The 11545-nt window shown below is 39.0% G+C and overlaps 3 protein-coding genes across 4 annotated transcripts; 1 reads left to right on the plus strand and 2 right to left on the minus strand.

Annotated features, from left to right (window-relative positions):
- The first annotated feature begins 316 nt into the window (after positions 1 to 316).
- On the plus strand, positions 317 to 1345 carry LOC122644215 (hevamine-A-like). Its single transcript, XM_043837830.1, has one exon. It carries the CDS (start codon positions 385 to 387, stop codon positions 1288 to 1290), a length of 906 nt encoding a protein of 301 aa, XP_043693765.1. The 5' UTR covers positions 317 to 384; the 3' UTR covers positions 1291 to 1345.
- A 2408-nt stretch (positions 1346 to 3753) lies between these two features.
- Positions 3754 to 4447, minus strand: LOC122644216. Its single transcript, XM_043837831.1, has one exon. It carries the CDS (start codon positions 4356 to 4358, stop codon positions 3783 to 3785), a length of 576 nt encoding a protein of 191 aa, XP_043693766.1. The 5' UTR covers positions 4359 to 4447; the 3' UTR covers positions 3754 to 3782.
- Positions 4448 to 6285: 1838 nt separating this feature from the next.
- On the minus strand, positions 6286 to 10782 carry LOC122641486 (DNA-dependent metalloprotease WSS1-like). Of its 2 annotated transcripts, none has more exons than XM_043834739.1 (4): positions 10518 to 10782; positions 10225 to 10420; positions 8716 to 9306; positions 6286 to 6742 (listed from the first exon to the last, which is right to left on the minus strand). In XM_043834739.1, the coding sequence occupies exons 1-4, from the start codon at positions 10670 to 10672 to the stop codon at positions 6545 to 6547; spliced, it is 1140 nt and encodes a 379-aa protein (XP_043690674.1). In that variant the 5' UTR covers positions 10673 to 10782; the 3' UTR covers positions 6286 to 6544. The 2 variants fall into 2 exon arrangements, with proteins under 2 accessions (XP_043690674.1, XP_043690675.1); XM_043834740.1 differs by having other exon boundaries at positions 10225 to 10441; positions 10518 to 10652.
- Between the last annotated feature and the right edge of the window lie 763 nt (positions 10783 to 11545).

An 11545-nucleotide genomic window follows, 5' to 3' on the forward strand; every position in this document is an offset into this window, starting at 1 on the left:
ATTGTCTTATATAGTTTTTTTTTTATGAGAAAGAGAATGCTACTTGGTTGCGTGTGATCTACATGCACTTGCGCATAGACACAAGGCCACGCGAAATCCTTGGGAATGCAGCGGTTATTTCGTGCAGCCCTGTGTCTGACGTGACTAAATAGCATTCTTTCACCCTATTTAAATAAAAAAAAATAAAAAAAAAAAAATAAAAATAAAAAGAAAAAAAAGAAAGAGCTGGCCAAATTTGAAGACGGTGTCTATGTTCAAACTTAAGGGGAGACTTTCTAACTTTCTTCCACCTATAAAAAGGGATTAATTCCACTCTCCCTTAAACATTGCCTGAGCAAAGAATCCATTCTTTCATGCAAACCCATTAATCCTAAGCAGTTAGTCATGGCTACCAAACATCAAGAATTATCTTTCCTGCTCTCCCTCCTGGTTCTCACCCTCCTCGTCGACAAGTCTCTCGCCGGCGGCATCACAATCTATTGGGGTCAGAATGGATATGAAGGCACCTTAAACGAAACCTGTGCATCAGGTAACTATGCCTATGTAAACTTAGCTTTCCTCTACAAATTCGGCGGCGGTCAGACCCCGGAGATCAATCTCGCCGGCCATTGCAATCCAGATTCAGGTGGTTGCACCATTGTAAGTAATCAAATTACTTATTGCCAAAGTCTAGGCCTTAAGGTAATGCTCTCTCTTGGTGGTGGTTCTGGAAACTATACTCTAACCTCAAACCAAGATGTCAAGGATGTAGCAGAGTACCTGTGGAACAACTACCTTGGTGGTCAATCATCTTCTAGACCACTTGGTGAAGCTGTTCTTGATGGTATAGATTTCGATATCGAGATGGGATCGACGGAATACTGGGATAAACTAGCTAGGTACCTCTGGAAATATAATAAACAGGGGAGTAAGAAGAAAGTTTACTTAACAGCAGCACCACAATGCCCTTACCCTGATAAGTATCTTGGAACTGCTCTTAATACTGGTCTTTTTGACTATGTTTGGGTTCAATTCTATAACAATAATCCTTGTGAATACACTTCTGGTAATGTTACAAATCTTTTGAGTTCATGGAACAAATGGACATCTACAGTTCCTGCTGGGAAATTCTTCTTAGGTTTACCTGCTTCTTCTGATGCAGCTGGTAGTGGATTCATTCCTGCAGATGTGTTAACCTCCCAAGTACTTCCAGTAACTAAAGCTTCCTCTAAGTATGGTGGTGTAATGCTCTGGTCTAGATATTATGATCTTCAAAGTGGATATAGTTCCTCTATTAAGAGCAGTGTATGAATTGGGTATCTATTTACTTGTGGGTTTCTGTAATAATCTAAGTTTGTTTCAGTTTTCAAGTCCAGTAGTCATCTTCTTCTCTTATTCTATGGAAAATGTTTGAGAACAGGTCTCACAGCACAAGAAAATAAATGAAATACTTTTAACACAGTAGTCATTCTCCTTCTCTTATACTACTATGGAAATTGTTTGAGAACAGGTCTCCCAATTCATACAACCAAGTCAAACCGTAAATTACTCACACAAGGCCATTGAATTAAACAACAAAGTCAATATTTAGCCTACCCACAAGATAGTCAATTATGAGGCAACTAGTTAACCAAATGATTATCCCCTTGATAGCTCTCTCTTTCACACAAGGACCATTTGGAGGAAAAGGATTCTGTCCAGCCGTGGTGGGAGCTCGCTAAACGACAGCAAAATCAAGGGTGGGGTGGTCATTTCACAGGTGGGTCAACCCTGATTTTGCTGTCGTTTAGTGGGGCTGGACCATCCAGCTCTTGCCACGTCTGGACAGGAGCCAGGTCCCACAATTGGGACCTGGCTCTCCTCCAGCCATGGCGGGAGCTGGAGGGTCCAGCGCTTGAACCCCCTCCCCCCAAAAAAAAAGAAAACAGGGGTGGGTTGGTCATTTCACAGGTGGAGAAATGACCAACCCACCACCCCTGTTTTGGCTGGGCTGGACCCTCCAGCTCCCGCCATGGCTGGAGGAAATCCTTTTCCTTTGGGTGCATATATTCTGACCAGTTCTCTTGATGAATTTTCCTTGCATTGTAAACAACTTAATACGGAAAGTGCTAAGTGGTGAAGGTCATCTATGATCATTGAATGGACTATATTCAATTTTACGCATCCATAAGTCATATTCAATGTGTTTAAATTTTAAACCATCATATGAATTTAGTTAAAATAATAAGTGTCAGAAAAAACACCACAAAAATTGAGAATATAGGACTTATCTTAACGACTTAATACGGTCAAATGCTGTAGGAGAACTTTATACACCAACGAAAATCACGACCACTTGTCAATGGCAAATATGACACTTCATGCGAATAAGAATGACGGTGAAGCTCAGTCGTACCACCGACCACTCTCCTTAACATCATAATCGCCCTCTATGATGCAATATGGGTCCTTGTCCTTGCAAATGAATCTCTTAGTTGAAATAGCCGTTTTAGGCCTTCCAAAGTTGATGGATTGTGCTTTTACTAGAGCTGTATGGTTTGGATCACAATTATCATTTTGTCCCAGTAAGGAGAATCCACAACTCTCTCAATTCATTCAAAGTTGGGACAACCTGTTCACAAGAGGGAGGTAGACATTGAAGGAAATAACTGGTACTGCAGCTTTTATATGTTGGTGCATTTGGAAATCTCGAAATGAAGACATCTTCAGCCCGGCACGAAAAGACCTCCGGAATGGAATATGTATTATTTTCCTTTTTTTATTCTCTGTTATAATGCTAAATAGAAATTTGTTTGTGAAAGAAGAAGATTCAGCCAAAGTTATTTGATGGATGGAGAAATCGGCAGATGAGCCTTGTTTCATACTCATTGTATCAGACCTACAAAGATCCTTGTTTAGTAAATGCAGTTTAGATTCCAATGGACACAAAAAACTGAAAATGAGGTGGCCAATGAATTAGCTAAACAGGTGGTTGTTTGGCCAAAAGTCCTTCATGTTGTAGGTCTTTTATGTGATTTCAATAGAGGAGCAGGGGATAATGTTAGAACAAACACCAACCAAAACATGAACAGAAACAAAAACTGAGCAAGATGACATGGTGATTTATCGTGGTTCACACACCGGTATAGTGTGCTACATCCACAGGCGAAGGTGAAGATGATTCACTATGTAAAACAAAGAAAATTACAATGGAGATCTCTCAAGAACACTCAAAACGGCGCTGCTTCAGTCTCTCAAAAACCCTAAAACGAAAAACCCCAAAATCTCACACTCTACAACAAAGTGTGTAAAGAATATACATACTCCTCCATCGGATCGGGTCGAACCGTATCATCCCAAACCCTTTGCTACCATCACTGATCTTAGAAACGGGTCGCCACAAAAAATGTCGGAGCGAGTCATTCTTCGAAACGGGTCCATGAATTCGAGGCATACATAACAGATAAGGATATCACTATGAGATGTGTTGTGGGTTTTTTTCTTTGTATTTTTGTTGCAGTTGCTGATTTGAGGTGCAAAGACCAAACCTTATTTCCCAGATTTGGAACTTGGAAGAAAGTAAGGTATGGGTTTTATGGGTTTGGGTTGAAATCAGTGAATTCAATCCTCTCCCCCCTCCTCCCCAACCCATTTTTTTTTTTTACAATTCTACCATTACCGAATCTAAAATCCCCAACTCCCAGCAGAGGTGCTATGAACACATCTTGAGTTTTAAGTTCAAACTACCAATAGTATATAGATTGGAATTGTATTATCAGAACACATAACAGTCTATTTGTTAATCCAAAATGACTCTTAAAATACTAATAGCCATAATCATAAGCAAATTCAGAGACACCAAACATAGCTGAAAGCACTTGGGAAACAATGAAAATACCACCCCCTAAGATGGTTATAATGAGAATTGCAGAAATTGGATTCTTCAACAGCTCCAGAATAGGCTGGAAGATAGTGTAAATAACACCAGTGCTCACTGTAACAATATATAGCCCATATCTTCTCATGTTGTCCCAAAATTCCTCCATCAAAGGCCCTTCAGGACCCAAAGCCAAGGCCTTCCCATCATCTATCCCTGCAAGCAGAACTGCCAATCCAAGAGAAGCTGCACCCAATATCACAAACCTTTGTAGCCCAGTCCTTTTCTGTGAAGGTATAGGAACATTGGATTTGAAGGCAATACTGGTGAGTAGCTTCTTCTTGTCCCTGCTGCTGTCCTTACTGAACCATCTTATAATTTGGCTTTGTTGTTGTGAATCTGAAGGGCTTTTCCTTGGCTTGGTTCTGAGGGGAAGGAGATGGGTGGAAGGTTCAGATGTTGGCCGATTGAGGTTAGATTGCATCGGCAAAGAAATATGAGATTTCAGAGCACAGGTTGTCATCTTACTATTCTCTCTCTTTCTCTGTCTCTCTCTGCTCTTTTGTGATTGTAATTTCAAACTCCAAAGTGGTTTTCTCTTCCAGAACGAGTGGCTGCCATGGAGTGTCTTGGGGCTAAGCCTTATCCATTGCATATCAATATGTACGGTTTCTAAGTCTGATCAAGAAGAGACCCAGTTGAGCCCATTATGTCTATTGGATCTGGGTCTGTGATGCAATCACCATCACAGGATTGTTTAAACTCGGATCGGGAGAGTATTTTTATTGTTTTCTTCATATTTGCACATTTTGAGTTTATACAATTCATTCTTCCGGTCAGACCTTTCAGCTGCCTACACCACTCTGGCTCAGTTAAAAATGTTGCAATGAGCTTGGGCCAACCTTCTTACATCCTTACGATTGAGGCTGAAATTAATTAGTGTTCTTGTTAGTGGGTAAGAGGGAATCCTTAAAAGAGCATTAAGATGTCAGATTAAGTTTTCCTTTCATTAACTCCCATCTCCTATTGTATGAGGTTGAAAATGAGAATGGATCATCTGAGAGACAGCCACATGTCCCTTTTGTTTTCATAAATATCCCTCTTCCCCTTGTAAATGGCAAAAATGGGACATGTGGCTGCTTCTCACATGTATGTACGTGCAAAAGAACTTGAACTCGCTGAAAATACCATTCCCCAGTCTAATCAAATCGTCAAATCTCATGCTTGAAGAGATTCTCTCTTGACCATGGGTTAAGAGAAACTGGGTCCTAAGATACCCGTGTGAAATGGGCTTGAAATGTGGCCACCATCCTAAAGTTTGTGTAGGATAGGTTAAGCTTGGGTTTTTTTGTAAGATCCTGTGTTTATGGACTAGTAGGTTTGGGATTTGAACAAGGTGGTTCATCCAAAATCTAGAGGCTCCAGTCCAACCCATTCATACCGGTTTACTCTGAGTAGTATATACAGCCCTTACTAGAAATGTCCAATGGTCATCTATTAGGAAAAATCTTACTTTTTTCTCATTCTATATGTATAATCTATTATGCCTAGTAGAGGCTCCAGTCCAACCCATTCATACCGGTTTACTCCGAGTAGTATATACAGCCCTTACTAGAAATGTCCAATGGTCATCTATTAGGAAAAATCTTACTTTTTTTCTCATTCTATATGTATAATCTATTATGCCTAGTAGTATCTATATGATGATTATTTATGACACATGACTGATGAACGATTTCTCATAAATAATTCATGAATAGAAGGGATAATGTTATCTGACATTATCCCATTTAAGTTTAGTACAGATAGAATCCAACGGTTATTACGCAAGATTCAGGATCCAACGGATGATAATAAGCTTGCATGGGAGATTCTTAGCCAAACCCCCAGACAGAGAACATTATCCCTGAATACAAATAGAAATTATACCAAAGAGAGCCTTAAAACCCCCATTAGGTTTTTTTTTTTTTTGATAGGGACCCATTAGGTCAAACATTAAGGGTCATTCCCATCGTTACATTACATGGGAAAATTATCATTGTACTTAAAAATAGGATTTGATTCACCAAATTATTGTCCTTACAACGGTTCTTCATTTCTTTTAGGAAGGCATCAAGAAACAAATTCTGGAATTTGTGCATGTGGCTTTCCCTTACAAATTTCCCAATAAAGGAACAAAAAACAAAGTTAAATATACAATCAATTTTCAACATCATGTAATCATATAGAAATTTTTAGGGGAAATGATTCTCATGCCAATGGCATGGACATATGCTTTCCCACACCTCTTACATCTGATCTGACCATGTGAACCCCTCACTAACACTTTCTCTCTTCCCACACCATGTGGGTTCCCTGTCAACAAAACCTTCTCCCACACAGCAGCGGCATGGCAAACCCATGGACAAACGATCAAACAATCTGAAGAAGATATACAAGACTTCAATTCATAACAAAAAAAATATGACTTTGAGCAAATATTCCTTATGGGTCAAATATGGATGCAGTCCAATTAAATACAGATATATTCACTCTAACATCTATGTCCAATTCAACGGCTCTATATTCAGATTTTCATCCACCACAACAACTAGATCTCAAGATCTCAATCACGAGGCATGACATCCATTGACAAGAGAAAAGGAGAAATTAATTTAAAAAATTTCATATAAACCTCCTCCCTCACAGAAAATATACCATTTCCAGCTATTAGTCCCAGCGGCCAACATTGGATGCAGGGATGGAAACTGGTGGTCCACTTGAATACCTCCACTGTTCACAAGCTGAGCATCTCTCTTCCTTGACACTGTTTTCCAGAGTGCAAAATTTGCAAGCCCAGCTCTTGAACTTAACTCCAACATCTTTCGGCTTTTGGCTACCACAAGCATCACATATTGGAGCTAATGGCTGCAGTAACGCACCATCATTACCAATGAGATACAATCAAAAGTGACTTATAGTAGGGATGATATGTAGAAACAAGAAACAGGAAATACTATCTCAGTAGGGGAGTTTTCTTTTTGCAAGGAATGTGAAATGAAGTTGCAAACTAGCAATATATTATACAACTGGCAGGTTCTAATGCTGATTGGTTTTCCATGCCTCTGTGAAAAATCTACAGCAATTAATGTGGCATGAGATCTACAGATGTTCTTAAACCTATCTTGCACCAATTTAGCAAAATACATTCCCTAAAGCTGATCACTTTTCCATTCAAGTGTGACAAGTATAAAAAGTTAATGCTTAACTTCAGCGTTAAGTTCCAAGGTGGCCCAATATTGACAAATCATGGTTGTGATCTACCATAGGACGTAAAGACAAAATAGTGAATAACATTTTGCAAAGAAACAAGTGCCTTTGTCGTGGTTTAAACAGTTATTTCATGTTAGTTCGAACACATCAGACTAGGTATAACATATTTTGAAAAGACAGTTTAGATGACCATAGGACAAGTGGTGAGGAAGGACATGCATAGTCTAGGTCTGGTCCCAAGTATAACGTCGGACAGCCTATTGGAGGGCAAAGATACATGTATCAGACCCCATTTAGCTGAGATTATCCTGATGTGTTGGGCTGTGCCTCTTTCTTCTTACTATCTTTCATTTTTCTATTTATTTCCCATCTTCCATTTGTCTTTTTCCTTTTGTCATTTCTCATCTCTTTCCCCATTCCTCTTCTCCCATCTTTTCTTCACCTTTTTTGAGTATAACTCCGTTTTCTCTATTTTGTTTTGTTTGGATCCATGTAACCGACCCTGTTAAGTTGGGATAAGGCTGAGTTTGTTGTTGTTGTTGTAGTTTAGATTACCCATTCTTTAAGACTCCCCTCTTTTCCAGGTAAAAACCATATATAAAAGGAACATTTTCGGGTAAAATCATTACAAAAAGAAAAAACGATATTTACCTGGAAAGAAATGCAACCTAAATAGTGCCAGTTTTAGTAAAAATGATAGGAAACCCATTACCCCTAAACCCATTTAGGTTTTCCAATGTTGACAAATTAGTGTGATAAGTTGCTTATAATCACCAAATGTTAAAAATGGCTCGCTGTTTACAGTAGCAAGCTTTTATTTTGAGCAACATAACTTAAGAGTTGGGGTCAAAATTTCTACAAATATTCCCTTCAATTAGAAACAGTAGCAAATGAAGCTTTGGAACCCTATCAAGGAGCATCTTATGGATTTTTCCCACCTTTATATGAATGAATAAGCATCTGATCAGGAGTTTTTGACCTACCATCTGGGAGTTGAAGCTCTTAGGGAATAAATTAGATACCATTCGAGCCAAAACACAAAATTATAGTCAAGGACTAAGACAAGAATACACAAGAGAGCCAAAGGCCACTCAGAAGAATATATAGGTTTTAAAGGATGGAGAGAATAAATGGCAAATATGTACACCTAGACTGGATTGACTTGCAAATGCACAACTTGTGCACCTTTTTTTTGAGTGATAAAATGTGGACAGATAGTTTTTCTTTTGAATAAAAGCAGGTGCAGAAATTTGATCCGTTGTAAGACAATATTTTATGAACCGTAATTGGTTAATGAATCTATCAGATTAGCATGGAAAAATATTCTAAACACTAGTTTCATTGCTAGATGTTGCAAATATCAACCATTACAGAGTCAATAACAGAATTTTAAAATAACACTCTTCAGAGTTTTATGAAAATCCTAAATAATTATATAGTTAGGGACCAGTAAGAGTAAGAACTTAACAATACAAAGAACAAGCATGTATAATTAATTACTGCTCAAAATACATTCCAGAAAACAATCCAATGACTAAAAGATGCTATGCTTAAAAAAGAAATCCACCTCATAAATAAATCAAATAAGTACAAAAAAAATTTCATGATATTAAGTTTGTGGGACTCACTGGATTGAACAAAGTGCATGTTCCACATTCCCAACTAACTTTATCCTCAGTATCATCTGTTTCAGCATGTTTAAGCATAGATCCGGAAGTTGAAGCTTCCACAGTCAAATCCACAAAACTAGATTCTGGCCTCAGATCAGAAGAATGGATAAATGACTCATTATCCGACAAACGACTTTTCTTCCGAGGTTTCAAAACTGAATCGTGTGGTTCAGAACCATCCAAATTTTCGGAGCTTTTGGCAGATGGACCCACGCACTCAAGCGTTTCAATTACATTGGAGTTACTTTCTTCTTCACCTAACATTTCAGAAGATCCACACCATAAATCATCCTGCAATCTCCTTTCAGCAGCCATGGCAGCAGCCTGTATTGGACTAAGTGCAACCATAATATTGCTGTCACCACCAAGGCGCTTGGGTCCAGATGGTAGTAGAGATCCAAGACGCAGTCGCTTTTCTGCAGCAGTCAATGCAGTTTGGCGAAGAGATGACAAAGGGGGTTGACGAGTAGAACCTCCCAAACGTCTTCCTCGAAGATCAAACCCCTCACCTGTGCCAGTTATTCCCTTGGAAATAAGATCCTCACATTCCTGAAAAAGAGCATGAGCTGTTGGATGAAATTCTTATAAAGCAAAGAAGCCAAAGAAGCAAAGGACTCAATGCACATACACAGAATAAAGGCTCAATCCACCAAAACAACCAAACTAGATAAAAATTTAATGTCAAACTATAAAGGCTTCAATTGTTTCAAAAGAAAATAGTTTGTAGTAATTGTGTTAAAGTCATTGTTAACAAACAAGTAGCAAAGAAATACAAAATAGAGTTTATGATTACAAATTGAGTTTCCGAGAATTATGTCCCACTGATAGAAGTGGAGCCCCCAAGGGAAATTATCTGGCAAATAATGAAAATGCATTGGTACTAACATTTTATCTCTAAGGGAACCTGCTCCAAAACATAAATAATTCAGAAAAATATTCCACCAATAACAAGTGTTATGGTAAAAATAAGGAGGGGGCGACTAAGATAGTCCCACACTCCCACATCGTTTGGGTATGGAGAGAGCTTGCGGTTTATAAGCAAGGGCCAACCCCTTCCACGTAGACGCGTTTTAAAACTGTGCAGGCCTCAGCCCAAAGTGGACAACATCACATGGACGCAACAACGAGCATTGGTTCAACAGATTTTTTGTCCCCAGTAAATCTTCACTAGCAGATAAAAAAAGAGTCACAAAAAATGTTATATGGAGTAAAAACCAATAATGAATTCAAGCAGAGCTTGTGAAAACCTCTGGATAGAGTTCCAAGTAACTACTGGATTAACACCACAAACTTTATATTTTGATTCCTAGGACATATAACATATTGATGTGAAGCGATAAATGGAGGCTCTTTTAAAACCATAACTAGAATACCTACATACAAGTCTACCTTGAGAGCTTTGTTATTTCCTTTTGATAGGCTATCTATCGATCATTATGGCATATATGAAAAGTGAAAAAGACGAACCTTTCGGAGTTCGTCCCAGAGCTTGTAGAAGTTGGCGTTGTGAGGGCCATGGGCATTATGGCACAGCTCGTGAAGCATCGTATCAAGAATCTGATCATAAGGGTAAAAGTCCCATTCTCTATTTGGCTTCCGCAATCTGAGCTTAACCTGGATACCTCTTCCCACATTCAACCCTAGAAGACACCGATTGTTCGGACTGCAATTTTTTAATTCATATCTTCTTTTTTCAATTTCCATGAAAAAAAAATAAATAAATTGAAGACGAAAAGAGAGATTGATTATAGAAGAATTACCAAAACTCAGAAAGAAGCTTAACTCTCCATTTACGCTTTCGCATGATGGGTTCTACCTGGCTTGCAATTTTCTGAAGAATCTTCCTTGCTTCATTTTCTCCGTCTCTTTTAAGGGTTTTGATTTCCCAAACCTTGTTAAGATCGCCCGAATTCATCCGTCCTTCGCAGAGCACCGATGAGCGAAACACGATTTCACTATTCTTTTTGCTCTATCAAATCATCCGATAGAGTTTCTTCATCTAATCAAAATTTCAAAAACACCGACCCCTTCTGGTTCGAAGCCTACCTGTTTCAATTTTGTGGACATCGTTGTCGACGTTGTGATGTGGCTGGCCCCACATTCGAAAAAAAAATTTTGCACAAGAAAAGTGCAAAGCGGGAACTCCCTTACCAAAAGCCAAGAGGCGCTTTGGTCCGATACCGATTCAAATCGGCCTGCATCGGATGGATTTGCTCCCAATTTCATTTAAAATTTGGTTTTTTTTTTCCTTACCATTTTACTCTTTATCCGTACTGATCCACTGATACGTATCAGGTTCTATTGAATACCAATATATTTGATTGGAATCGTTAAAATTGATCGGTTTAGGTTCGTTAATAATTATCCCCAATTCTTTGCTTATTGAGTCCAATCATGTAACTTACTCTAAGTCTTTAAATCTTTTTGTTAAGGAGAAATGTTTTGTGTGGGAGAGACGAGTCTCCATAGTCCATGCCCACCAGACATAGAGGACCTGGCTCTCCTCCAGTTGTGGTGGCGGGAGTTGAAGGATCTAGCCTAATAAAAACAGGGGGTTTGGTCATTTCACAGCCGAATCATAGAGGGGTGAAATGACGACCCACCCCATAAAAACGGAAATGCTCGCCACACTCTCACACGGAGAACTGTTCCCTATTCTATAATTATGAGAGTATATAAACCTGGTGCTCCCACCCGATCAACCGTTCAGCAAGTGGGAAGGTCAGTCCACAGGTACCACATTCCGCAGCTAATGGCCCGCCCGTCCATAGTACATGCCTCCATTCTC

The sequence above is a fragment of the Telopea speciosissima genome, chromosome 10 (assembly GCF_018873765.1).
Source record: "Telopea speciosissima isolate NSW1024214 ecotype Mountain lineage chromosome 10, Tspe_v1, whole genome shotgun sequence".
In the NCBI taxonomy this organism is placed as follows: Eukaryota; Viridiplantae; Streptophyta; class Magnoliopsida; order Proteales; family Proteaceae; genus Telopea; species Telopea speciosissima.